Source organism: Colletotrichum chrysophilum (assembly GCF_026319265.1).
Source record: "Colletotrichum chrysophilum strain AFK26 chromosome Unknown scaffold_62, whole genome shotgun sequence".
NCBI lineage: Eukaryota > Fungi > Ascomycota > Sordariomycetes > Glomerellales > Glomerellaceae > Colletotrichum > Colletotrichum chrysophilum.
The window spans coordinates 50,498-76,635 of NW_026517349.1; the positions used below are offsets into that span (position 1 = coordinate 50,498).

Consider the following 26,138-nt stretch of genomic DNA (forward strand, 5'->3'; position numbering starts at 1 on the left):
ATAAGACTGCGTTCGCCACCTCTTCGGGTGTCCCCATTCGTTTCATGGGCGCAATGTCAACCGCTGGCTTCAGCCTCTGGATCAACTCCTCGTTTGCTGTCGTCATTGGCGTCGCAATTACACCCGGACAGACACAGTTTACTCTGATTCCATCTTCCGAGTAATCAATGGCGTCGGATTTCGTCATATTGATGATGGCAGCCTTTGACGCACAGTATGGGGCTATTCGAGACGTCTCGTTAGTGATCTTCACTTGCGCTTGTGATACTCTCGAGCTTACCAGCTTTTGGTCGGGCGACTACGCCGAGCTGACTGGCGATGTTTACAATAGATCCTCGCTGCTCTGGATGCTCAGATAGTGGCTTTTGTCTCAACATGTGACTTAGCACGGCGCGGGACGCCAGCCAGCTGCCCTTGTAGTTGACATTGTTTATGAGATCAAACGCCACCGTCGACGTCTCGTGAGATTTCAGTGATGCTCCCAAGATTCCCGCACAGCTCACTGAATAATCGATACGAGAGAAAGTTTTGGCGATGTCTCCAACGAACGAGTTGACAAACGTCTCGTCAGAGATGTCACCTTCCCGACTCAACACCTCCGCTTTGGGGTGGATCTCTAGAATCGCATCGCGCGTGTCAATAAGTGACCTTTTGTTCAGGTCTGTGATGGCGATTCTTGAACAGCCTGACCGAGCAAAACCCCTGGCAACAGCTGCCCCGATACCTTCGCATTGTCAGTGGTGAAGTAACCTCGAAGACGAGGAGCTTGGGCTCACTTACCCGTTCCACCAGCACCCGTGATGAATGCGACTCCGGGAAACTTGAACATTACGATGCTTGGGGCCGGGGTCGTTGCAGTAGCACTGTAAAGGAAAACGCAATATGCTTTGAGAGCAGCTGCTATGTTATGCCTATCGTTACATGGACCAGATAGGTCGACATCGGCCTGATGATCACTTCCCAACTACTCCAACACGCCCGAGCGTGAACCGGCCTAAAGACCCGATTCAAAATACCGAGTGGATATTGCGGGGAAACGGGCAAGATACGGCCTCGGAGAAAAGCAGGATATTCATTGTCACAGGGGTAACGGCGCAAGTTAATTCGCCCAGTCCAAGGGAGCATCGAACTTAGATAGCCGCCGTGGGGGACATGGATACGAGTCATGTTCTCCAAAGATAATGGCCGCCTTGGGGTCGTCGATAAGACCCACAAGGGGGACAATCTTCTCCAACATAAGCCAAGGGGATGCCCCAATTAGCCTTCTCTCCAACTTGCCCTGTCTTTCTCATCACCTCCAACCACGGCGTCTGTGTGTGTGTGGGAAAGGATGCTGTCCCACAACGGTCCCGGCACGCAGACCCAGCCGCCACCGCAGCCGCATGCACAATCGCCGCAGGCTCTCCATCCCAGGCCTCATTCGACTCCAGTCAAGCGAAGGAGACGAACCGGTCACGGCCCCGATGCTCGTTCGTGCCCTCACTGTGGGCGAACGTTCAAGCGCACCGAGCACTTGGAGCGCCATGTTCGGACGCGTCAGTCATCCCATCTCCTCCACAGCCGTTTCCTATCTACTCCAAGTCCTCGCGTGATTTTGACACATTACGACACCTGAGCTAGCACTCCTGGCTTCTTCTCCATGACCCAGATGCCCGGAACTCTGCCACGTGCCTTGACGCTGACCTGCTCGCGTGTCAGACACCAAGGAAAAGCCCTTCATATGCCGTTGTGGAGCGGCCTTCGCTAGGCGAGACCTGTTGACCCGCCATCAGCGGATCGCCTTTCATGAGGACGGCTCCGAGTCCCCGGAGGGCCCTTCGGAGCCGGACTCCGGTGAAAATAGCCATGCGCCGCCAGTCGAGGCTGACCTGGCTGCTGCCGTCTCTCTCTCGGGCATGAGCGTGGATCATTGGTCGCAACCGCCTCCTCCGCCGCCGCCGCAACCTGCAGATCTGTATCCCATGGCCGTCCCTAGAAATGGTGGCCTCGTAGATGCGTCGTATCAGCAGACTTTGATAACGGATCAGTTCTACGAAAATGGTTGGTTGCAGATACGGCGTCCCTCATTCGGCTTTTGTTGCTTACAAACCTCCGGCCAGGCAATCAGGATGTTGTTGGGTTTGACGCCCACTTCCGAGAGTTTGCCAACTTCCTCGATGGCGTCGGTCTGCCTGCAGAGTGGAGTCCCTACTTCCACGGCCCAGACAGAGACAATGATGTCGTCGACCCAGGCATGAGAGACTCAAGGGTGAAAGACTCGAGGGAAGGAACAGCCACCCCAGGGCCTCGCAGTAGGACCCGGCCCGGAACCCCTTTCAGCTCTTGGCTGCCATCGGCTCCAACAGGGAATCGCATCTCAGAGAACTTGCCCGACGCCAGTAAGTAAATGAAGTTGTGAATAATGCAGGCATGGACTTCTCTCACACATGATTCAGTTCCTCGCTCCGTAGACAATGAGTCTCAGCCATATCGCATCTCGGACGAGCAGCGTTCTCGTCTCAATGCATCCATTGAGAGCTTCCGCGACATTCTTGACCCAAACTTCAAGTTCCCATCCCGCCATGCACTAACCCGTTACCTGACGTCTTACTTTGAAGGCTTCCACTCACACATGCCTTTCCTTCACACGCCAACATGGCGGATTTTCGAGCATTCGCTCGAACTCATTCTCGGCCTGGCTGCTGTGGGCGCACAGTACTGCTTCGAGCACCGCATGTCTGAAAGACTCTTCTACGCCGGCAAAGCCATCTTGATGGAGCGCCTTGCCCATGAGTCTGATAAGTTCGGGCCCAAGACAGGGTCGTCTCTCAGTATGCCTCAACGGCGCGAATCACGACCCATCCTGGCAAGAGATTGGGGTCCGTGGGAACCCATAGAGACTGTTCGTGCTTTGATTGCACTCATGGGGTATGCGACTTGGGAACCCAAGGTGTCACTGATGCAAGAGGCATTCGGCTTGCAGGGACTTCTGGCTCAAGTCTTGCGCGAAGTAGGCCTCCATGAGGAAGACGGGCGCCAGCCTCCTGCCGACCAGACCACGCCACAGGCAGCTTGGCATGCGTGGGCCCAGCAAGAGTCAGCACGGCGCGCGAAGCTGATTGCCTTCTCTTTCATGCATACACATAGCATTGCGTATAACGTTTATCCTGTTCTCCGCAGCAATGAGGTTGGCCTTCGGCTGCCTTGTTCGACCAAGGAATGGAAGGCCTCGAATGCTGTCCAGTGGCAGATCGCCCGTCGAGAGACTGATAAACAGCAGCTCTTTTTCCAGGATGCGTTGTCGCTTCTGCTGAGAAACACTGATGGCACTGCGCCACTTGATCCTATCCCCACCCCACTGGGCAATTACATACTCTTACACGGTCTGTTGCAGAGGATATACATCGTCCGAGACCTCTCTTTGCCGGTGATGGATCACTCAGCATCATTGCCTAGCGAGGAGGTGGACAAGCTTGAGTAAGTCCAATTACAATCATTCACCACACAACGCTAACCTTCACTAGACGCGGCTTGCGATCGTGGACTGCGGGATGGCAACAGGCTCCCGAATCGAGTCTCGACCCAAACAACGAGAACGGCCCCATCCCTTTTACTTCCAGCTCACTACTTGGACTGGCCTACGTTCGGATCTATCTCCACCTAGGTCCTTACCGACTGCTCGAAACACGAGATCCGATCCGCATTGCCAAGGCCATATATCGATCACCCGCAGTCGAACGAAGTGGCGGAGTCATTACTGCGCTTCTTTACACGGCCCATATGCTGAGTATTCCCGTGAGACTCGGCGTCGACCGTGTCGCCCGTAGCCAGGCATTCTTCTGGAGCGTCAGACACTCACTCTCGGGTCTTGAGTGTGCTGTTTTGCTGAGCAAATGGCTCTTTTCCCTGACGGAGGCCTCGGGCACGACGCCGTTGAGTGGTAAGTCCTTTTACCCGCCCGAGCTTCTGTTACTGGAGCGGAGTTCTACGCTGTACCTGTTTTTCCTATCATCCATATCATCCCTGAAGTCGTCATTGTCTGCATTGTATTTATCCGCCCGGCAGCAAACCCCCTTTGCGAAAAGGTCAGAGGACACCTGCTGACAGGATTGCAGACAGCGAAGACAGGATCTTGCATTGGGTACGCTGCATCGTGGAGGAAGCCTACGACGTGGTTGACTTTGACGACGAGCCCGAAGTGGGTGTAGACCGGGACCCTGCGTCTCTCAGTCTGGCAGTACTGAGGATCTGGGCGCACTTCTTCAAAAGCAATACTCAATGGCCGTTTATCAACATGATCGGAGAGAGCCTGGAGAAGTATCGGGAGCTGCTTATGCGGAGTCGGCCACAGCAAGCGACCTGAGTCAGGTACCAATTAGCAGCACACAGCTCAACTGTTGTGCAACGATGGTGGTAAGCAATTACGACAAGGATTGGGACTTTGGCCGCTTGGCAAGACAGGTCATTTAATTGCTGCTCAGCTCCTCCCAATTGAGTTTCTGCTTATCGTATATCAGCATCTAGCGCTGATTTCGCGAGTTCAGCCGTGGGTACACCGCCCGGAGAGACCGGGACGCGTCGATGCTACGTTAAATGATCATGGCAACCCACACCGCTTGCAGATGGTTTCTTGTTCGCGAAGAACATGCTCAGCTCTTGTTAGTTTCCCTGTTTTGCCCCGAGAAAGCTCGACCAGCATGGCAACTCCAGAGGACAGGGCGCGCGATGCTGGCCCTCCCAGGGTGATTGCCGTCGGGCTGCTTCGCACCGGCACGACCTCTCTCAAAACAGCTCTCGAAGAACTGGGCTTCAAGCACGTCTACGATGGCCTCGACTCCCGCACCAAGCCGACCCACTGGGATTTCCTGGAGCGAGCGGCGATGGCGACTTGGCCTGAAATCAACGCCAAGGGCCACTCACCTCGGCCGAAGCCCTTCACTCGAGAAGACTGGGACGAGCTGTTTGGGGTGTACGACGCGTTAACGGATTTGGTGTGCTTCTTCGCGGTGGAGCTGGCGGATGCGTATCCCGACGCCAAGATCATCCTCACGGAGCGCGACTACGACACGTGGTATCCCAGTTTCGAAAGCCAGGTCCTCTGGCCTAATTTTCAGCCCTTGACCAGCATGTTGATTAAAATTCTGGGCACCATCGTCGGCAACCGGGCGGGATTCGCCATGCAGAAGATACTCCGCGGCTTCTCGGGAGGTGCGTCGAGCCTGGAAGACTTCCGCCGCATGACACCGGAAGTGTACCGTCGGCATTCTGAGCGCATCAAGGCTCACATTGCGCCTGAGAGGCTACTGGTGTACAGGGTGGGCAAGGACGGGTGGAAGCCTCTATGTGACTTTGTCGGGAAAGAAGTGCCTGAGGGCAAGGCGTTCCCGTTTGCGAATGACCGACAAGCGCACGAAGCGTCGAATGCAAAGATTATTAGAAATGCTTGGTTTCAGGCAGCCAGGATTGTCGGAACGTATGGTGTTGCTGTCGGAGCTGCATTTGCGGCGTGGAAGTGGCTCAGGTAGACAGAGTGGTATTTTGCGCCTTAATCAGAATGAAGCTATTCGCAGCAGATGATACCGTGGTCGTGAAGAAAGTGATAGCGGTTACCAGGCAGAACCCATGGGTAAGGATAGGTGAGGTGGCTTACATAACCCGAGTCAATGGCGGAAGCCCGCCCCCTCCTCCGCTGGCAGCTCCAGGCGCGGTGTCCAGGTACCCGCAGCGACCACTAAAGTGCTCCTACCCCTCCATTGTAAACCATTGGAGCCCCATCCTGGAATCCACCCAACAGCTGACGTAGCGGCCGCATCTCCAGCTTCACAACTCAACACCGCCGCTGCCGCCCTCAATCGTCGCCTGGGAAGTTGTATGTATATATATCCCGCCCCTATCGCCTTAGCTTCAACCTGAGTCCTAGAGAAACGAACCGCAACACCTAGAGCGACCCCTCGGAACCGCCAGCATGCAGTCTGGCATTTCTGGTACGTTCCGTCCTGTTGCTGTCCTTATCCTTCCCCCGTCGCTGTCCACCGCCAGATCGCGAATATCCTCAGTTCCCTCGCGCAAGGTTCTAAACCCCACGGCTAACGCTCATCAGCCTCCCAGGAGCTTGTCTCCCAGTTCAACACCCTCCTCGGCAGCGACAAACACTTCGGCCTTCTCGTCACTATCGACAACGAGACCCTCGCTCCCGTCCAGTTCCTCCCCAAGTCCTCCGACTCGTTCGACGACAACCTGTCCGCCCTCCAGCCGCACCTCAAGCCCAACGAAGCCCTCTATGCCCTCCTCCGCCGCTATGATACCGCTCCTCGCCTGACGGCCGTCACATACGTCCCCGACTCCGCCAAGGTCCGCCAGAAGATGCTCTTCGCCTCCACCCGCCTGACTCTCGTCCGTAAGCTGGGCTCCGAGCACTTCCGCGAGTCCATCTTCGCCACCACCCCAGAGGAGCTTTCTGCCCAGGGCTTCGTCAAGCACGATGCCCACACCGAGCTTGAGGCCCCTCTCACTGAGGAGGAGCGTAGTCTCGGTGCAGTCAAGCAGGCTGAGGCCGAGGCGAGCACCGGCACGGGAACCCGCGAGATCCATCTTAGCAAGACTCTCGCCATGCCTATCGCCGAGGACGCTCTCGCTGCCATGAAGGACCTGAACGGCGGTCGTACGCTGGTCATGTTGGTGCGTAACTAACTCTCCACCCACCCACCACCTGACGGACCAACAGCTAACTCGCATCTGCAGAAAATCAACCCGGAAAAGGAATCCGTCGAGCTCGTCCCTTCTTCCGAAAGCCCCTCCAGCATCACCGAACTCACCCAGACCATCTCCTCCACCGAGCCTCGCTTCACCTTTTACCGCTTCACCCACACCCACAACGGCGCCGAGTCGAGCCCCCTGCTCTTCATCTACACCTGCCCCGTCACTCCCGGCAACAAGGCCATCAAGAACCGCATGCTGTACCCGCTCATGAAGCGCGCCGTGCTCGAGATTGCGACCAGCGAGGCCGGCCTGACGCTGGACAAGAAGCTCGAGGTCGAGGAGCCCAGCGAGGTCACCGAAGACTCGGTCCTGGCCGAGCTGCATCCCAAGGTGACGGCCAGACAAGGCTTCAGCAGACCCAAGCGTCCCGGAAGATAAATGTGAAGGTGTAGGGCTGCAGGCGGATAAGGCGGGAGAGGCAAGAAAAAAGGTCGAGCGCATGCGATGCAATGCAAAGGCGTTGGGTCCCGAGCCTGTAGATCGGGCTGATGATAGACAGAGTTGATTCGCAAAGCAATACTTTCTAAGTATGTTCGGCATATCTACAACTTGCGGCATCTTCTTCCTCTTCGCGTGCAACCATGCCTCACCCCCCCACCTCTTGCTTTCGACGTGCAGATTAAAAACTGGTATCTTGCATCAACAGACAACCACCTGAAAAGCAATTCCCCTTGACCATGTGCATCTACTCTTCGTATTTGCCTCCAGTGAAGGACACGTTGCTTCTCTCCAGCTTTTCCTTGAGGTACTCGTAGACGGTAAACGTCACCGCCTGTCCCGGCGCAACACGCATGATGCGAGGCGTGATACCCTTGTAAAAGGCGTGCATGCCTTCTTGTCTGCGGACACGCACATTGTCAGTATTCTGCAGGCTCTCAGGAACAGCGCGAGAAGACAAAACTCACTTGAACATATCACTCGAGATCTTGGCAATGCGACTCCACGCGCTTGTGCCGAACTCGGCAGGCGTCTTTTGCAACCTCGTCTTGATGGTGTCGATCGGCGCATTGCTCAACGGGCCCATGGCACCGCTGACGAGCCCAATCACCGTCGTCTGCCAGCTCGGCAGGTTTCCCCCGGCGTATTGCGGCTGGTAGTCCTTGAGCGCCTCCTTGAAGTACGAGTAGGCCGTGAAGTTGACGGCCTGGTTGCTACCCTGCCGCAGCGCCGTCAGCGACACGCCCCGGTACAGCGCGCCGAAACCCTCCTCCTTGACGACGGTGTAGAGCGCGTGCGCCGCGTTGCGGTACTTTGGGATGTCGAGGGGGTCCGCCATGGAGTGGTGCTGCGCCTGCAGACGGATCTTGATGACCTCCATTGGCGTCACGACGGCGACGGCTTCAGTCACACCCGCGGCGAGGCCAGCTGTCTCTCTCGTCAGTGACAAACATTCTCCCTCTGCGGGTCAAGATTGGGGGACTGAGACCTACCTAGGAAAGTCGCCTGTCCGCTGACAATCCCCGTCTTCTTGTCCGCCAGCATCTGCTTATATCCCTCGAAACTCGTGAACCGGATGGCCATCTTGGGCACGATGCCCGTCAACACGGCGCCGAGACCCTTGTACAGACCAAGAGGCGTCTCCTTCTTAACGATCTCGACTCCGGTGCGGATGAAGCCGCGCTTGGGCGCTCCGGGCTGCCTTGCGCGCCGCGACAGCTGCATTCGGACCTTGATCGTGTCTGGTTGTGTCGCACGTGTCAGTAAAGATGTCTGTCACTCATCGCGAGGTTTGCGCCGAGGGGAAGAACTTACCGAGTGGGTGGCAGACCAACGCCTCCATCATGCCGGCACCACCGCCAGCTATACCATCATGTCAGTCGCGGTCGTCCCATAACGGAATTGCGGGTGGTGGGACATACCAATGAGGTTCGTGGCAGCCGACGTCGTCTTGCCATCTTGCTTGACCTTGGAGGCCATGATTCACGAAGAAGTAGGGATATGCGCAAACGAGATGACAGGAAAGGTAGGCAGCAGGAGGCTCGCGCCAAGGAGTCTACAGGAACAAAGCAAGAGTCACGCTTTCTTCTTTTCTGTTCAATGGCAAGAACAATGACGATGCTGCGCGTGTAGGTAGAGAAGGAGGTATCAAGAGGAAGTAGTCATACAAGAGCGGGACACACGGGAAAGAGCAAGGAAAGAAGCTTGGGAAGGAGCCGGGACGAGAAGAAGAAGATTCGGAACAAGTCGTCAAGTCAAGTCAGGGACGGACCTACAAAGCAGACATCCTCGGCGCCGGTGATGAAAGCCACGGCAGAAGATATAAAGGTGGCGTACTAGGCGTGTGTTGGAGGGGACGAGGGGGGGTGGTGGTTCACAGTGACGACGGGGGGACGAGGGGTCAAGGCACAAGCCAGAATAGAAAATCAGCCCCGGGACAAGCAGACATATGCAGATGACTCGAGGTTCCCCGACTTCAGACGGTACCCAGGTGTGCGTACGTATGTGTGACTCTGGATGTGTACCTAGACACAACCTTCCCGAGCATGAGGGGAGCAGACGAAAAAGCATATGAGGAGAAGGTGTCCCTCAGTTCCGCCCCCTTCACCCGCGGCACAACGATGAGGCCAGACACTAGACTGCCCAGCGCCAGGGGCATCGGCAGACCGGGGCACCAGGGCGTGTGTGGATGGATGAAGAGGAACAAGATGTGCAGAGCAGAGCAGAGCAGACACGGACGCTTCCATGTCTTCCACGCAGTAGCAGGAAGAACAAGTGCAAAAATGGAAGAGACAAGCACGGGGCCGATGCCTGAGTGGCTCAAACCATCGAATCTTCAGACGTCTGGCTACTAGCGCAGCGCACGCGTGGGTTGCGACAAGATGATGAGCGCGCCCATCCCGATTCGGCGGAACGGAGGCTGTGACTGGGCAGACGGGGGGTGGAGGGATGGGATGCAACCGTGTGGGAAGGGCTCGAAGAGAGGGACCATGGGGAAAAGGTATCTTGGATCATCTTTCTTCAGTCATCAAAATGTGTCCCCCACTTCCAAAACACCCCCTGGCCATTTCTATTCTTCTGTTGGAGAAGACCAATTGGTTGCCGGAATCATCAGCAGCGGCACTGGACGACCGGAGCTGCGTGCACATTGTCAGTGCTGGATTCAGAAGAGAGGCATGGACAAAGCAAAGCAATGCTGAGGAGGAGCTGAGGCTACCTTACTCCAACAACCAACTTGACTGACGCGGTACTCTGTCAGTCAGTCAGTCGTCGGCCTGTGATTCTGCGCAAAGAAGAGTGACGTAGCGCCAAAAGAGTCGTAGCCCCGTTCCAGCGCGCGGCATGCTACGGCAGAAACCTCCGCGGGCCACTGCAGCCTTCACATTACCGACTCCAAGCCGAGCTTGTGATTTTGCGGGGGAGACATGCGGTACGTACTCGTCCGCAATCACAGATGGAACCTGACAAGATTGTGGATACCGGGCACTTCCGGCGCTGGGCCGAGTGGAAGGGCCATTCGTCAGAAATGCCGAGGTTCGGAGGCTGGTCCTGGCCTGGATCATCATCTTCACCTCTTCCTCACCTCTTCTTCCTCTTCTCCAGTCAATCCAACAGACACCAGCAGCAGACATCACAGACTATGCCGCTTTCGGAGCTAATCCAGTGGTCTCGTCAGGCACCGCCTCATGGCCTTCTTGGCCCAGCCATCAGCTGATGGAGGGACGGGCGGGAGGAAACCAGCTTGGACCTGGTCTTGCTCCCGTTCTGACTCCCTCCCTCCCTCTACCCAAACAGCTGCTTCCAAGTTCCCGCCGCTGCTAATTTTGCCACGACGCGCCGGTATCAGATGAAAGTCCTTCGTGCTAGATAAAATGAGGCTGGTCAGTCGTTAGATCCAACGTGAGACACCAACCAAAAAAGCACGAGCATGTGAAAGCCTGGTACGAGTCGTAAGTTGTGTAGTAGATTAAATCGGGCCTCTTGATATATCCTGTACTCTGGATGCTGCCACTACTTTTTTCCCATCCTGTTCCCTTTTTTGTGATGGACAGAGAAATTCCCATAAAAATGCAATCCACGAACGCCGCCCACCTCATGGGGTTTCCCTTTCCATACCCTGCCCAGAGTCCTTGAGGACTTTTCTAAAATAATCTGAACGTGAAGAGACAAGTTGCCATAGGCATTTTCTTCTGTCATGCAACAAAGTCCATCTCTCGTAAATCGCCGTTTGGGAATCGTTTCGCCAGACACCTGCCAGAACCCCAGAATGTAAAAGAAGAAAACTCCAAAAAATTACAATCGCTCTTTTCACGCAGGGGTGCCACACTCTTCGAGGGGACCGTCTGCTTCGAAACTGTAAAGGCGAACTTCGCCATCTTCACTTCCACTGGCCATTCGGCTATCGCTGAGACCGACGCAGGTAACAGGACCCGAGTGGCCGGTGAAGGTGCGCTCGCACTTGCCGCTCTTGGGCTCCCAGACCTTGACCATTGAGTCGTTGGCGCCGGTGACCACGCGGAGGGTGTCGCCGACGAGACCCCAGATACCTTCCACGTGACCAAACATGGTGCGGAGACACTTGCCCGTGACGGTGTTCCACACCTTGACGGTGTTATCCAGTCCGGCCGTGATCATGTAGCGGGGCGGGAGGGGCCGGGTGGGGTCCGACGCAAAGGCGCAGCCGAACGCCGTCCGGTCATCGTCCGCCGAGCCCGAGTCTCCGAAAGAAGAACCGAGGATTGACGCCACGTTCGCTGAGGCATTCGCCGAGGCCGAAGGGGTGGTGCTTCGGCCGCTGTGGACGGAGGAGTTATCGGCAATGTCGGCCGCTAGCATCTCCTCGTCCGGCTCAAAATCCTCCGGCATAAGCAAGACTTGCTGGACTTGGCCCATGTGGCCTTCAAAGACCTTGATGCACGTCTTGTTTCGCAGATCCCAAAGTCGGACGGTGCAATCGTCCGAAGCCGAGAACACCGTTTGCGAACCGGGGTCAAGTCGCACATGGTTGACCCAGTCCTCGTGTCCGCGCAGGCAGAATGTTTCCCTGTTGTGAAGGTTGAAAATCTTGACCGACTTGTCAATCGATCCGGACGCAATATGCTTGCCATCATAGTCGACGGAAATGACGCCTTCGCTGTGGCCTTGAAGAGTGTTGAGGCATTCGCCGGTCTGCCAGTTCCAGACCTTGATCGTATGGTCCAAGCTGCCGCTGAAGAGCAAGTTGCCAACAAACTTGAGCGTACGAATGCCCATGGTATGACCGGTCAAGGTGCGAATCTCCTGTCCCGTCACAATGTCCCAAATCTTAACCTTGGCGTCATATGAACCAGTAGCGAGGATCTCGTCGTCGAACTGGAGACAGGTGACACCGTTGTCATGGCCCTTGAACGTCTTGATGTGGCATCGGCCATACTTCCAGTTGTATCCGACCTTGAAGCGGTCGCGGTAGACACTCTTCCACGGTCGGATGAGGCGGTCCTTCTCCCGCTCGGTCTGGGCCTTGGGTGCACCGGGCTCGCCAATCTCACGGCAAGCGCGTTTCCTACTGCCGTCCAAGACAACCAGCTCACGCTTCTTGTTGGCATTGGGGGACGGCGCAGGGGCGGCGGCCTCCGGCTCAGGTTCCGGCGCTGGCTCTGGCTCCCGGGCGGGCTCCTCAGCCCGTTGGCTTCGGGCGAGCTCCTTCTGCTTGTTCCAGTCTCGCAGCCTCTTGCGCTCGAGGAGGGGCAGACCGAACCCACACTTGGTACACTTGCGGTCGATGTGCTGCTCACACATGCGGTGCCATACCACGTCGTCGTCGGCGAGGTCGCGCCACCTCCTGCTGACCTGGGCAGCCTTGCAAAGAGAGGCGGTGTCGAGGTAGCCGAGGACCTTGTAGGATATTTCGGTGGGGAGGGCAGCCATGAAGTCGATCTTGAGCTGCTCGTGAACTTCGCGGGAGACTGTGGATAGCTGGGGGAAGCAGCACTGGGTGATGATACCCTGGAGCATGAGGTCGCGGTGCTTGGCAGGGGCGGCGGAGAAGAGGGACCACACGTGGGTGATGGCTTGTTGGTCGGCGGAGGGGAGCTTATCGAGTTCCTGTGCGCAAGTGTCAGCACGGAGACGATAGTACCTGTGTGCATCCAGACTGGCTTGGCTTACACTTTGGATCAAGACCATTTTGGACTCGTCGGCGGCGCGACGACACTTTGCGTCGGGCCGGTGACGATAGCAGAACTTGCTGCTGGGGTCTCGCTTCTGGTTGAGGGTGTTGTCCTCGGTCTGTACGTCGGGCTTGCCGATGGGAGCGTAGATGCCAGGGATATGTTCTCTGAGGAAGGGAGTCACTGTCTGGCCGACCAGCTGGGTAGGCATATTTGCTGGAAATCGCGAGGCTTCTCCCTCGTCTGGTCTCCGTCTGTCGCAGTTGTCTTTGGAAGGCTGTTGGTTCGTAGTCACATTGTTGGCGACGGTGGTGGTGGGATTCGAAGCAGGTGTAGAGTTGGAGTTGGAGTTGAAGCCGGCGTCGTCGAGGGCGGTGAAAGTCGGTGTGGTTTTGAAGTAGCTGGGAGAAGGGATGGCAGGAGACTTGGAGGCAGCGAGCTCGTCATGGCGGTGACTGGACGACGAATGGCTCAAGCCCAGATCTAGGTTCAGACTCCGGGGATCCGGGGCGGTTGACGTGCTTGCGAGGTCCATGGCCGCAATAGGTTTCAGAGCAGGCAGTGGAAAACAGAGGAAACGAGCAGCACAGGCGATCGGGGAAGTGGTATCAAATCATCCGGCTGGTGCTTGTCCTCTGGAACCCAGCGAAATGTCGCCAAGGTCGAGGGAACAGGGCCAGCAGTGCCCCCTAAGGTCGAGGGGCAGCGAGAGCACGCAGCGACGAGACGGACGCAAGCGTATGCGCGTGTGTACAGTGACACAGGGTGACACTCTGTTGTTTCTGGGTTGTTGGCGGGTGTTTTGGGTGAGGGTGAGGCGAGAGGACCTGGCGATGGCGTGCGAGCCAGGGGAAAGGAGATTCGCAGTGCTGTTTATAGTATGGCTTGGTCTGCTGGATATGTTGGCAGCTTCCAAAGGAGGGAGCCCCGGATGATCCACAGGAACGGCGCCCGACTGGTGGAAGCAGGGGAGCTGGCAAGGGCACGCAATTAAAGCGCTCGTTGTCGAGTTCGCGCGCGGACGTCTGTAGTGGTGTTTCGTGGTGTAGCGCCTGAGTTGGGCACGTTGAGAAGACGCACGGCGAGGCGCAGAGCAGGTTTGGCAGGAGGTTGAGCCCCTGGTGATTCGTCGAGAAGGGGGGCGGAAAGATGGGACGGTTTTGCTTCTTCGACTTCTGTGGCCTTGGTTCTGTTGTTTGGGTTGCCTTTTTGCGGTCGGCAGGGTAGATGGTCGAGCAGCAGCAGCGCAAGCTAAGGTTGGGTGGAAGCAGCAGGCGAGAGGTATGAATGCGGATCGTCGAGGCTGCTGGTGGATGGACAGACGACAAGGTTCAGCCGAAGGGGGTGTGTGGTAGTGTGTGTAAGGTAAGGTAATCGGGACCGGTGAAGACGGCGAGAAACAAAGAGGAAAGTATCGAGGTGGCAGCGCGCTGGTGTCGTCGTCGCTTGGCTTGGTGTCGTGATCGAAGCCTGTCTTGGATCGCGGTCGGAGGAGAAGGGAAGGGAGGTCGAGTAGTTTTATCGTGGTCGTCTTAGACGGTGGATAACGCAAGTAGACCTTGAGGGAGGAGACAGAGGAAAAGACGGTCGCAGCGAGGCCGACGTCGATTGCGGTGCGGGCGTGCTCCGGGCAGTGACTGACTGGGAGGTACCTGCCTGGGTGTGGTAAGGTACTCTGTAAGGTAGGGGAGACTCGAGAGGCGTGATAGAGGTGCTTTGGGGCGAAAATGGTGACATCGCCGGGTCAATTGGTGTGAGCCCCCCAGATGTTCCACTTCTGCCACAGCGGTTCCCAGCGGTGCTCCAGGGGTCCAGCCCCACTCCCAGCGATGAGGTGACCGCTAAGCGAGTCCGCCGGCCAGTGACAGCGCGCGCCGGACGAGGCTAACGGTTGTCGCTGCCGTCGTGGGAGACGGCCACACGGCTACGGACGGGTCTCGCTGCACCGTCACCGATAGCCGACTGCGCTGCTGCTGAGATTGCGGGGGAGCCACACCGTGAGGCTGGACCGACTGCCTTTGCTCTCTCTCGCCCTCTAAACAGCCCAGCTGAAGTACAGAAACGAAGGAGTACTTTCATGGTGTATGTCTCCGATAATACTATGCAGTAAACACCATAAGTCGACTGGCTGTTTCTTCAATCAATCAGATATCCAGTGCATCCCATCGCCGATTCAATTTAATTCAGAGTACCTACCTATGCAAAGAACTAAACCAAAGTCCCAAATACTGTAACGGACAATTTCTCAAGGTGCACAGTCATCACCAAAAGCTTACATAACAGGATGCGTTGTCAGCAAATCATGCACGCAGCACACACCACACACCCGCCAACCACGAATTTCCATCAGTCACTCTTCTCAAGGTTGAACCAGTCAAATGTCGCCGCCAAAACGTTGAAGGGTCACCTGCGCATTCTCTTCTTTCAAGAAAAAAAAGAAGAAAAAAAAAAAAAAAAAAAATTCAATCCGTTTTGCTAAGGCCGAATCGGCGATTAGACCATCGCCGTTTGGCCTTGCACCTTTGCTGCTGCCCAGTGTCCACGTATTCATCCGTTTCTCTCTCGTCATCAACTGGGTCTCGAATGATTCAGTCTGGGCTGGGCCTGGGCCTCGAAACCACTAGCAGACAACAAGAAGGGAAAAAAAACTTCAATGTTCCGCTGGATCCGTCTGCAACCTTGATTTTTCAGCATAAGCTTGCGACATCGTCAAATTTCATTTCTACATACCTCTCTGTCTCTCGCCTCCCCAGAGTCCAGCGGGGACTGCTGCCGGTACCTGTCCGTGCCTTTCCCTTCCCAGTAAAAAGGCGCCCTCTTCTCCAGACTGCACCGAGTACCGACGATGAGGTTAAGGCCGTCGCCAATGTCGCAATCCTGGCCGCCAATCTCCCCAATCGGGATGAGCTAACGCGACCGTGCGATGGCGTCATTTTCAACACTCAGCAATCAATGCCAGCAATACCTGCGCCTGCGCCTGCGGACCCCATTGCATAGAATTGCGCCATTCCAGGTCACGTTCGAGAACAACTTTGTCCAACCCATGCCATCCATGTTACACTTTAGTCACTTAGTCACTTAGTAAACAGTTCCTGAGAACGAACGCCTTCCTTTTCCTTCCTAGTATTCAGGGGCACATCTCTACTATTCGTGTTCCTGGACTCTGCAACACCTTCCACAAAAGTTGTAGCCATCGTAGCCGCAATCACAGAGAGGTGTTATTGCTTGCCAAGCCCATTTTGGGTGACACGCGTGCTGCGTGACATCACATAGTGGATCAATACAAGTCTCCTTGCAGCTCACCACTTGTAAAACAGGTTGAGATGCTACCAAGTATGGCCTCTTATATACAACTGTTTTGCACTGACGCTGTCAAATCTCCTGCCGATAGCAAATATCAAAGAAAACATCCGCAATGAATTTCTTTGGTGCAATAACATGTTTTCTGTTTGCGCTCGCAGCAGCGAATACATCTCCACAATCACCAGAGCCAACTCTGGAACCAAACTACACATCCCCGCTGGGCGTGAAATACATCAACCCTTCGACTAGCTACGATGTCACGGGGCCCTACAGCCTGCTCTCTATCGCAGGCCCAACGCTCTACATCGCCGGCGTTCGTGGGATACGTCCCTCAAACAGCTCGCTCGCTGAAATCGGGTATCCCAGAATACGCCTGGCTTATGAGAACATGGCCCATTTGGCGCGGTCGGCGGGGTCCGATCTGGTCAGGACATGACTCCGACTGCAGTGAAAAAGTTACCCCTGTTGACATGTTTCCAGACATCATGCGTTCGTCTGGTTGTCTATGTGTCGGACATGTATCGCTATCGCCCCATCGTCAACCAAGTCCAGAATGAGCTCTGGGCTGAGCTGAACACCACCGGCAAGGTGCTGTTCCCGCCCAGGACAATCGTTGAGGTACAGAGGCTGAACGACGATGATATCGTCGAGGTCGAGGGGACGTTCTGGCTGGGCTGAGAGACTTGATCACATTGTCCAATAATCTGGACTCAACAAACAAATCTGGACTCCCAAATTCTTCTGTTACTGGTCGTTCAGGCTTCAAAATCTAACCATTTTCAACCTGACATTGCGTTATTGGCCAATGGCCCCCTCAACCAGGGTCTCCCAGGCCAAGCTTCTCTTCCCCAATGAGGCTTCCGACCGACAGCCGCTGTCCCACAACAGCAGCTTTGCGCATCCACACCGCACAATCGTCTCAGCCCACTATCAATTGCATTCCTGACTTTGCAGGCTTTTCCACCGGTGAAAATGCCTGGGCGCATGGTTATCTCGACCGAGACCGACCGCGGAGCGAGCGTGTGGTTTTACGACGGGGATAAACCCGAGCGATCACGCAAGAATCCCTTATCGACTCGTGTTGATAACTAGACCTCGCATTACTGGCTTTCTCCGATACTTTCTCCGAGAGAAGGAAGGTCGTTAGATATCGCCCAGAAACCACCAGGATTAGCAGGGATGCCAGATTCATGAAAGGTCTCTTATCCGGGCGAATGTTTGGCATTCATTAAACAGCTTGCACAAAAAAGTGCTGACCTCCCTGGGCCTTCCATTGCCAGACATCCAGACACGTCGACAAGTGTGTACTTCCCCCGGCTGAATGCAGATACGCCACAATCCTCTATTTCACCGAAGCCAATTGCTTGCAGATGCCGTCCTACCACTGACACATAAAATCCTCCATTTGACTCGCCAAGGTCTTGTCTATGATCTTCACCACCATCAGTAATATGGCTTCTCACAGAATTGCTGCCACACGTGACTTGACCTAGGCTCCCCGTCGGACCTCATTTTCCGAGTGAAACTTGGGACTTCTGTTCTGATGGGCGGGAAGCGGCATTCGCCGTCTTGACCTGCCACACTCTACCTAGCTTCGTGTTCATTGGTTGTCCGGGTGAACCGTTGGAAGTCCGTTGACAACAGCATACCTCACACCTGCCCCCCCCCCTTTGCTTGACTTTCTTGGCCTCCGAAACCAGTTCGCGTGATCATACGGACAGTCGCAACCCGAGAAGAACGATGTAAAACGGTGAAGGAGTGGATGGACCTTCAACAACTAATAGATGGTCTCTCACACATGCTCCCTCCGCGCCACTCCAAGTGGTGCTAACGCGCGCAATGGTTCGGAACTATTCTCCTAGGACTTTCCTCTACGGATGTTCTGGTCATTGTCAGAGCACAATGATGGCCTATTCGCCTCATGGTCAAAGTTAACTGCCTAATGCTGCTGTTGCGGTCTGAGACGTGGAACTCAAAAAACAAATCCTCATCAAAAGGAGCATGAACAAAAAAAAAATCCAACTTCAAAATCGACAGGGAGCCCTTTCATGTCTTCTCCTTGAGCCCCGTCCTATCCTGCGCGCGTGTTGCCGAGATGCATTGCGGCACGCTTTACTCATCCCACATGATTCCCCACAGCTTAAAACCAACCTCTCTGCCGGCCTCGGAACTATCAAATGTATCTGTCCAGATTTATTTGGCATTATACTAGGTTACCTGTTGTTGAATGCGCCTGACTAAAGATTTGGACTTGTCCCAAGGTCAAATTGCTCAAATTACTTAGCCGCCAGCTTGGCGCCTCGCATGACATCTCTGCCATGGACGCTGAAGCTCCTGAGATCATTGCGAATCTGTGTGATTCTCATTCAGGCCGAACGATGCAGGACATCCGACACTGCTGTATCCGTGATCCTTTCCAGCTGGGTCCCATTAGGGTAGCGCACGTGATGCCCTTCATGCGTCCAACAACCTATGCCGGTAGTCATCAGTTGAGTTGAGGAACTGTCTAATATCTTGGAGAGGATCTAGTGGTTCTGAAATGAATCCATCATCGCAGAACACCTATTTGACTCTAAAGGTGGGGTGTTACCTGCGGTGGAAATGACGTTCATACTATATTTTCAAACTTGACGACTTGCAATTGGCTGGCGATGGCGTGATTTGATTAACAGATGTGTTAGCTTGTTGACGTCTCTAGACCTCCAGACTTATAGCTTCACATGACATTCATCTGGAAAATAGGTTGTCTATTTTACCATGGCTTGTAATCTGTGTCTTGCACTGCTGATATTCAAGAATACAGATATAGGGTGGTGCTAAAACTAAAGCCCTCGAGATATCTTACACGTGAGCCAGGCGGTAATTAAGACAACTCGAGGATATACATACAAAAATGATGTAACTCTTTTGAAACGAATTTATGGTCTCTGTCTCCGACTCTTTTAGAAGTAGTAAAGAGAGAACCTATCCCCTGAGTTGGCGTCTCTTTAGCCCAGCCGAGTATGGGGCCAAGTGCTTCACAGACTAAGAGCCCTGTGACGAGGCCGATAGAGTGTCAGTGCTTGCTGAAGCGAATCCTACTATGTTGGGCCATATAGAGTCAAATGAGGAGGGCGCCTAGGTCGAATCTTTCCAGATTGGCATCCCCTAACGGCATCCCCCTACCCATCACATACTTCTCAGCAGCCACATTGAGACGTATCAACCGAAGTAGTCAGATTATCATGAAGACAATTGACGAAGATGTTTCAATCGCCAGTGACTTAGTATTCGGCGTTGTGGGGGGTCTCCGATCTCGCGGCCCGGCCTCATGCACTCCAGCCGAACGACCCTCACCCAACGGAAGAGGCAAGAAGGTTGACAACCCCTCCGCCAAGTCGGCTTCGATTTGCTTAGCGGTCCTCAGAGCGAAATTTACTGACCGGCCGGCCACGACCGCTGTTCTTATCGCCCGCGTTGATTCGTCACGATGTATGCCAAGTACTTGGCTTCTTGGCAACAGTCAACCGATACCAAATCCTCAGCATCTCCGCGCCACGGGACTGGGAAACATGTGTGATTCCCCCGCTTCTGCGCGACGCCTTACATGACATTTTGACAGCACGATGCCCTTCTGGGCGACGGTCAGTGGGCGGCTTGCAGGAATGGGGGTGGGCTGTTGCGAAATATTAAAAGCCTCACGAAGTCTTTTGCTGCATGCCTGAACTTGCGATTTCAACGTACGGAGCCCTCATTTGATACCCTAACAGAGCCGGAGTAGGCTCTTCATAGCTTTGCCACTATGATCGGTAAATCCTTGGCTGTTGCGAGCTTCCTTGCCGGCACTGCCGTCGCCGAGACTGTCCACGGCGTGGTCGTCTTTACCCGCCATGGAGACCGTAAGTTGACTGTCATCTGTCACACTCAAACGCAACTTTGACTGAAACGACTTGAAGGCAACACGAAGCACTATGGAGCTCAAGCCATCACAAGTGTTGGTGCGAACCAGTGCTTCCAAGTCGGCAGTGACTACCGCAGCCGCTACCTTGAGTCCGGGTCCCCTCACCAGATTCTGAACATTTCCGAGGACAAGTACGTCTCGTCGCAGATCTACGCCAGTGCCCCGGACCAGAGTCTCCTCAAGAACTCAGCCACGGCCTTCCTCCAAGGTCTCTACCCTCCTCTAGTTGACCTGGATGCCGAAATCGCCACCACCACTCTCAACAACGGCAGCGAAAGCACAAGCCCGCTGAATGGATATCAGTATGTGTTCCTTCACGGCGAGAACGCGAACTCCCCGGACACCATCTGGATCAAGGGTGACGATGGCTGTCCCGCCAACGCGGCCGCCTACAAGTCTTTTGAGCAGAGCGACGAGTTTAAGACTCGCATGGAGACGACCAAGAATTTCTATGGCGGCCTATACGATGTCCTCGAGAGCGTGTACGACTACAAGCCTGAGAACATGACTTACAAGAATGCCTATGACATCTTTGACCTCATCAACGTTGCTCGCATCCACAACAGCACCTCCCTGGCTCGCAATGTCACGGATGAGGAGCTCTTCCAGCTGCGCACCCTCGCCGATAGCTCCGAGTTTGGATACAACTTTAACGCTTCCCAGCCGGCGCGGGCCATCCACGCGCAGACTCTGACAGCCGGCATCCTCGCCCAACTCAACCAGACCGTCACCTCGAAGGGCAAGCTCAAGTTCTCCCTGCTCTCCGGTAGCTACGACACGTTCCTCGCCTTCTTTGGTCTCGTCGACCTCGTTCCTCTCTCGGTCAACTTCACCGGTCTCCCGGACTATGCTTCCACCATCGCCTTCGAGCTGTTCAGCGACAACACGACGACGTTCCCCGACAACGCCGACGACGACCTCCGCGTGCGCTTCTTGTTCCGCAACAGCACCTTTGGTGAGCTGACACCGTACCCCCTATTTGGAACCAACGAAGAGACTCTATCTTGGCCGCGCTTCGTGTCAGAGATGCAGGAGCGTGCGATCAGCACCGTCGGAGAATGGTGCTCTGTCTGCTCTAGTGTCGCGGACTTCTGTTTCGCCAACCAAGAGGCAGCCTCAAGCTCTGATTCTGGCAAGAGCAGCGGCGGCATGTCCAACGCTGTCGCCGGTGTCATTGGCGCCATGGTCACCCTCGGTGTCGTGGCTATTGTTGGTGCCATCGCGTTCGTCATGCTGCGAAAGCGTCGCTCAACGCCTCCTACTGCTGCACCTAGCCATGGTCATGGTGCAGAGAAGTCTAGCCTGCGCAGTGGAGGAAGCGGTAGCGTCTAATGGATGTGTCAAAAGACTTCTCTCGTGTGCTACATGGTACATAGTGCAGACTCATATCATAGTTTATGGATACGGACAGGAGAGATTCTCTTCACGATGTAATGACCACATATACCAATGTCATTGGGATTTTTTAATTTCTTTGTCACGTTTTTTGGCGACTGAAGCTTGACTTACTGCAGATGGAGTACATAACTTGTGTGCCATGCTTTTTCGCAACTAGTAAGTGGCAAAGGCTAGGTATAAACAGAAGCTCAAGGTGAATTATTGAGAGCGATTAAGGAGTTACAACAGATCGAATCTTTACAGCACATTTACATATCACAGTAAGGCAAGAATAACATAAGTTGGAACGTGAGAATGATACGATCTATATCGTTCTGATATATACGTGAGGTAAAACGATATACAACAAAGACTTTATACATGAAACGGATTGGTCTGGTGACCTATCAGCGTCGGGGACACCACAAGCGTGAACATCCACCGGCAGCCCGGGAAGCTCGTCCCCTTAGCCATCTAGGCGTCGAAGACACCAAGAGACCGCTTAAAGGTTGCGGCGCTCGTGGAAGGTCATGCGCTTGGCAACGGGGGTCTCGACGGGGCAGTCCTCCTCATCATCAGCAGCCTGGGTGGGGGTAGGAGTGGCGACGGGAGCCTCAGACTCAGCAGGGCAGTCGTCCTCGTCGTCGGAGGCAGCCTGGGTGGGAGTAGGGGTGGCAGAGGCAACGGGAGCCTCAGACTCGGCAGGGCAGTCATCCTCATCATCACCAGCGGCCTGGGTGGGAGTGGCAGTGGCAACAGGGGCAGCGGAAGCCTCAGACTCGGCGGGGCAGTCCTCATCGTCGCCAGCGTCGGTGGGGGTGGCAGCAGCCTCGGAGACAGCAGCCTGGGTGATGGCAGCGGTGGCAGTGGGGGTCTCGACGGGGCAGTCCTCCTCATCAGCGGCATCGGTGGCAGCGGCAGCGGGGGCGGAGGTGGTAGCGGCAGCAGAGGTGGCAGCAGGGGCGGAGGTAGCGGCGGGGGCAGAGGAGGCGGGAGCAGAAGCGGCGGCGGAGGTAGCGACAGGGGCGGCGGAAGAAGCAGCACCAGAGCCGGAGCCAGAGCCAGAGCCACCGGAGCAGGAGAAGAGGGCAGGGCCGGGGATGGTGTACTCCTGGGCCTTGTAGGCATCGTAGGTGATACCGGGGTCAGCGGCCTTGTAGGCACCGGGGAAGGCGACAAGGTCGGAGGGGGAGGTGCTGCCGGAGCCTGTAACCTCGAGCTGATGGCAGCCGGGGTAGAACTGGGCACCAGGGTACTGGTAGGAGGCGTGGAGGGCGATGATCTCGTGGCGGACGAGGTAGTGGCCGGGGGCCAGGCACTCGGGGATGGTGTACTTGACGCCAGAGTTGCCAGCCTTCATGAGAGGAGTAGCACCCCAGGTGTTGGAGGTACCATCACGGCCATCCTCCTGAACCTTGAACCAGACGGCGTCGGTGCCGGGGAGGTAGTCGGTGCAGCCGGCGTCGGGGCACTTGGCCATGTAGGTGATGGTAGGGCCGATGTGGGAGTCGGGCCAGAGGGTCCAGTTGAGGGTGACCTCGGAGCCGGCGGCGGCCTTGGCCTCGAGCTTGGCGGGAGAAGAGCCCTTGACACCACCGGCGGAGTAGCCACCGCACTGGATGTCGATGCTGGTGAGGTCCTCAACGGGGCCGTTGCCCTGGATGGCACGAGAGACGCGCTCGGGGGCAGGGCTCGTGTAGGGGTCCTGGTAGGGCTGGTAGAAGGTGTAGGCTTCACCGCCGATCGTAGCGTTCTCGACGTAACCGTGGGCAGCCACCAGGGCTGCGGATCCAAGAAGGGAGGCGACAGTGTACTTCATTTTGGCGAATTTGTTGTGGGTTGGTTTTTGAGAGTTGATCAAAAGGTGCCTGTGGCTTGACTGTGAGAATATCTGGGTAGTTTGGAAATGAGAGTTGTGAGGTCTGAGACCGAAAATGAATGACTACCTGGTCAAGTGAAAAGAATGACGAATCTGAACGAAGGAATGAGATAGAATCACAGGTCAAGTGAAGCTGAACACTATGGATCGAAAGAAGGTAGAACCAGGACTGGTGATGGTTGGGAGACGGCGATGATATATGCGGGAAGGCATCGTCGCCCTGTTCCCAAGATGGTCACTTGGGCCGTTGAGAGTCCAGGGCGTTCGCATACATCGGGTCAAGATTGAAAGGGTCATTCCCGCCGCTCCGCCAAAGTTTCAATTATACGCAGGACAATCATATTCGGCCAGGCTGGTGGAGAGAGGAGAGGAACATGGGGAGGGGGAGGATCTCGCGTATGCGGGAGTCAAGCCAGGATCATGGGATGTGGGTGGTTGATTAACCGCTTCACTGCGAGAGGTGAATGCAAACTGCAAGGCCAGGTCTCAGCTTTGGCGTTAGACACGCGAAAGGGGGATGAAGCCATCTTCTGGGCGCATCCACGCAGCTGGGATTGGGGAGGGGCTAGGCCGAGGAGAGGGGGCAGACAGGCGAGTGCCGACTGCGCTTACGCGGGAGTGTGTGTGAAGCATAGTAGGTGGACAAGGTGCGGATACACACTAGCAGAGATGGTGCGTGTAAGTGACTTGTAGTCTGTGTAGTCATGATGGTGGTTGACACTGGGCAGCAGAAGCAATGTGAGTTTGCTGAGTTGGGGTTGACATGTAAAAAATGGATGAGACAGCAGCCCCTCGACAGGACATGGGATGACTGGACGACCGACCAGGATCACCGGCCGGGGTGACCGGGGCCGCAGGGTGTCTATCCCCCACCCCGGCCTTCGCTGGCCGTGCCGATTGGTCGTGTAGCCGTCGCCCCCCGGTCAACCCCCGGTCAGGCCTCCGCTTGATCCCGGCGGCCACCCTGAAACCGCCAAGTCCTGACCCTCTCCTTTCTTAATTATCGCCAGATTCGCCCTGCAGTTTCCGCATCTTTAATCAACATTCTACGCGCCATCTCCCAATAGAGGCTGACCTCCATGTGGCTGGCCGCTGCTGCGGAGCCTCAAGGGGCATCGCGCGGGCAGCTTGCTGCTCAAAAACTGCTCTTCCCCCTGCAGACAGCAGCCTGCTTTCGCCCCCGTTCCACCAATCGAGACTTTGCCGCCAACAACTTGACCTGAGCGCGTCCAGGCTCGTCGACTCCTTCCTCCTGATCTCATTACAATAATCTCTGAGCAGGGCAAACACCAACAACGCAGGCCTCAGGTGGTTATCTCTGCAGGAAGGGGAGCTCGGCTGGCTAGACCGGCTAGCCTGGCTGGGCCTGCTGGGCCTGCTGGGTCTGGTGTGCCCCCATTCCGGACATAGGCTTAAACTAGGGAAAAGAGTTATGGATCCGAGGCTTCTCGAATCTCGCCTGGCCTCGCTGCCGTTGGTCCCGAGTTGCTTCTATTGATTTTCTACCGCCCGTCGACTCACCAACTTCGGACATGAGCTCTCTCGGAAGACCCAAAAGAATCCAACAGATGGATGTTGATGGAGCCTCGTGGGCCGAGCGGTGGTTATCCGAAGCCCAAGTTACGGTAACATGGACTGCTATCCGCCTAGGCTGATGGGACTCAAAATTACGCTTGATTCCTCTGCTGAGCCGGTGATCCGTCAGCCTAGAAGAAAAAGGATTCTTCGATGCGAGATTGATTTAAAGTACGCCACAGCCCGCTGTCCACTGCCCACTGCCCGCAACCCACCGCGTATCGTTATTCGTCATTCAAAATTCGACGCTATGCTGCCCTTCCTAATAGTAGATAGACTTCCCGTGCCCACTCCACGATGCAAGTGATGTTGGTCCAGCGCCATGACGACGTTGGCGCCCGGCGCCTAATGTATCTCTCAATGCAAAGAGACGTTTTGAAACCGTCGTCATCACCGACAATTCCTCCTCTCTGCAAAGACTTCATTTCAAAAGGACTGCAAAGTCATCAATGTTCTTCGGAGCGCCGTGCCGTTTGCCAGCCGCTGGGCCCTCCCAAGTGGCGTCCTCGCCGGCCCATCCCCGTCACTCCATCCCATCTTTCAACCCCGTCAAATCTCTCTCATCCCAGCCCAGCGCTTCACCGCACATCACGCACGTCTTTTCGCTTCTCCACCGCGGCCAGGTTGCTGGGCCCCCCCTCGTTGCAACTTCACATCGGCGTTGCACCACCCACCAGATGTCTTGCAGGGGCCTCCCAACTGTTCTGCCCGATCAGTCCACCCCTGAAATGCACAAAACATCGCCGATCATATGGAAATCCTCGCCTGGGTATCCAACCGTCTCCAGCACACAGTCCACTCTCACGACTTTTCATGATGTGATGCTGGGGTGCCTTCGTGGGGATGAGATCTCGACTGGAAGCGCGAAGCTTGGCTTTTACCTTCATTGTGTCTTTTTTTCGGCCGAGTCCAATGTTGGTTCCTGTGGTTCACAGAGGTTGAGATCCCTCGGCCTCTGTGTTCTGCCCCTGACTCGACTTCAACAAGAGGTGGCAGCTTCACTCAACCTGAAGCACGCAGAATATTCCCCCCTGACGGCAACCCCTTCGTAGAAACCGACAAGGTAGGCTTAGACAGTCAAGACAGAGCGCCATCAAACGGCACAAAGCGACAGAGCGCAGAACTTTCCGAGTCATTGTCTTGCAAGTATTGAGCTTATCTGCTCATTGGTATTCATGTTCGTCTAAAGATGCGGGTATCAAAAAACAAAACGAAACAGTTCGTCAACATGCCAGCAATC

General features: G+C 55.5%; 7 protein-coding genes across 7 annotated transcripts; 4 read left to right on the forward strand and 3 right to left on the reverse strand.

Annotated features, from left to right (window-relative positions):
• Positions 1–2,611: 2,611 nt before the first annotated feature.
• COL26b_007569 (uncharacterized protein) lies at positions 2,612–4,342 on the forward strand (the record flags this gene model as incomplete). Its single annotated transcript, XM_053180355.1, has 3 exons — positions 2,612–3,456; positions 3,504–3,919; positions 4,095–4,342. The coding sequence occupies 3 exons, from the start codon at positions 2,612–2,614 to the stop codon at positions 4,340–4,342; spliced, it is 1,509 nt and encodes a 502-aa protein (XP_053035651.1).
• A 334-nt stretch (positions 4,343–4,676) lies between these two features.
• On the forward strand, positions 4,677–5,504 carry COL26b_007570 (uncharacterized protein; the record flags this gene model as incomplete). The annotated part of the gene is made up of 1 exon (XM_053180356.1): positions 4,677–5,504. The coding sequence occupies one exon, from the start codon at positions 4,677–4,679 to the stop codon at positions 5,502–5,504; it is 828 nt and encodes a 275-aa protein (XP_053035652.1).
• A 440-nt stretch (positions 5,505–5,944) lies between these two features.
• On the forward strand, positions 5,945–7,116 carry COL26b_007571 (uncharacterized protein; the record flags this gene model as incomplete). The annotated part of the gene is made up of 3 exons (XM_053180357.1): positions 5,945–5,963; positions 6,080–6,657; positions 6,721–7,116. The coding sequence occupies 3 exons, from the start codon at positions 5,945–5,947 to the stop codon at positions 7,114–7,116; spliced, it is 993 nt and encodes a 330-aa protein (XP_053035653.1).
• A 307-nt stretch (positions 7,117–7,423) lies between these two features.
• Positions 7,424–8,655, reverse strand: COL26b_007572 (uncharacterized protein; the record flags this gene model as incomplete). The annotated part of the gene is made up of 5 exons (XM_053180358.1): positions 7,424–7,577; positions 7,644–8,103; positions 8,169–8,417; positions 8,491–8,538; positions 8,598–8,655. 5 exons carry the CDS (start codon positions 8,653–8,655, stop codon positions 7,424–7,426), a joined length of 969 nt encoding a protein of 322 aa, XP_053035654.1.
• A 2,328-nt stretch (positions 8,656–10,983) lies between these two features.
• Positions 10,984–13,359, reverse strand: COL26b_007573 (uncharacterized protein; the record flags this gene model as incomplete). Its single annotated transcript, XM_053180359.1, has 2 exons — positions 10,984–12,759; positions 12,823–13,359. 2 exons carry the CDS (start codon positions 13,357–13,359, stop codon positions 10,984–10,986), a joined length of 2,313 nt encoding a protein of 770 aa, XP_053035655.1.
• A 6,549-nt stretch (positions 13,360–19,908) lies between these two features.
• Positions 19,909–21,399, forward strand: COL26b_007574 (uncharacterized protein; the record flags this gene model as incomplete). The annotated part of the gene is made up of 2 exons (XM_053180360.1): positions 19,909–20,005; positions 20,063–21,399. The coding sequence occupies 2 exons, from the start codon at positions 19,909–19,911 to the stop codon at positions 21,397–21,399; spliced, it is 1,434 nt and encodes a 477-aa protein (XP_053035656.1).
• A 547-nt stretch (positions 21,400–21,946) lies between these two features.
• Positions 21,947–23,263, reverse strand: COL26b_007575 (uncharacterized protein; the record flags this gene model as incomplete). Its single annotated transcript, XM_053180361.1, has 1 exon — positions 21,947–23,263. The coding sequence occupies one exon, from the start codon at positions 23,261–23,263 to the stop codon at positions 21,947–21,949; it is 1,317 nt and encodes a 438-aa protein (XP_053035657.1).
• Between the last annotated feature and the right edge of the window lie 2,875 nt (positions 23,264–26,138).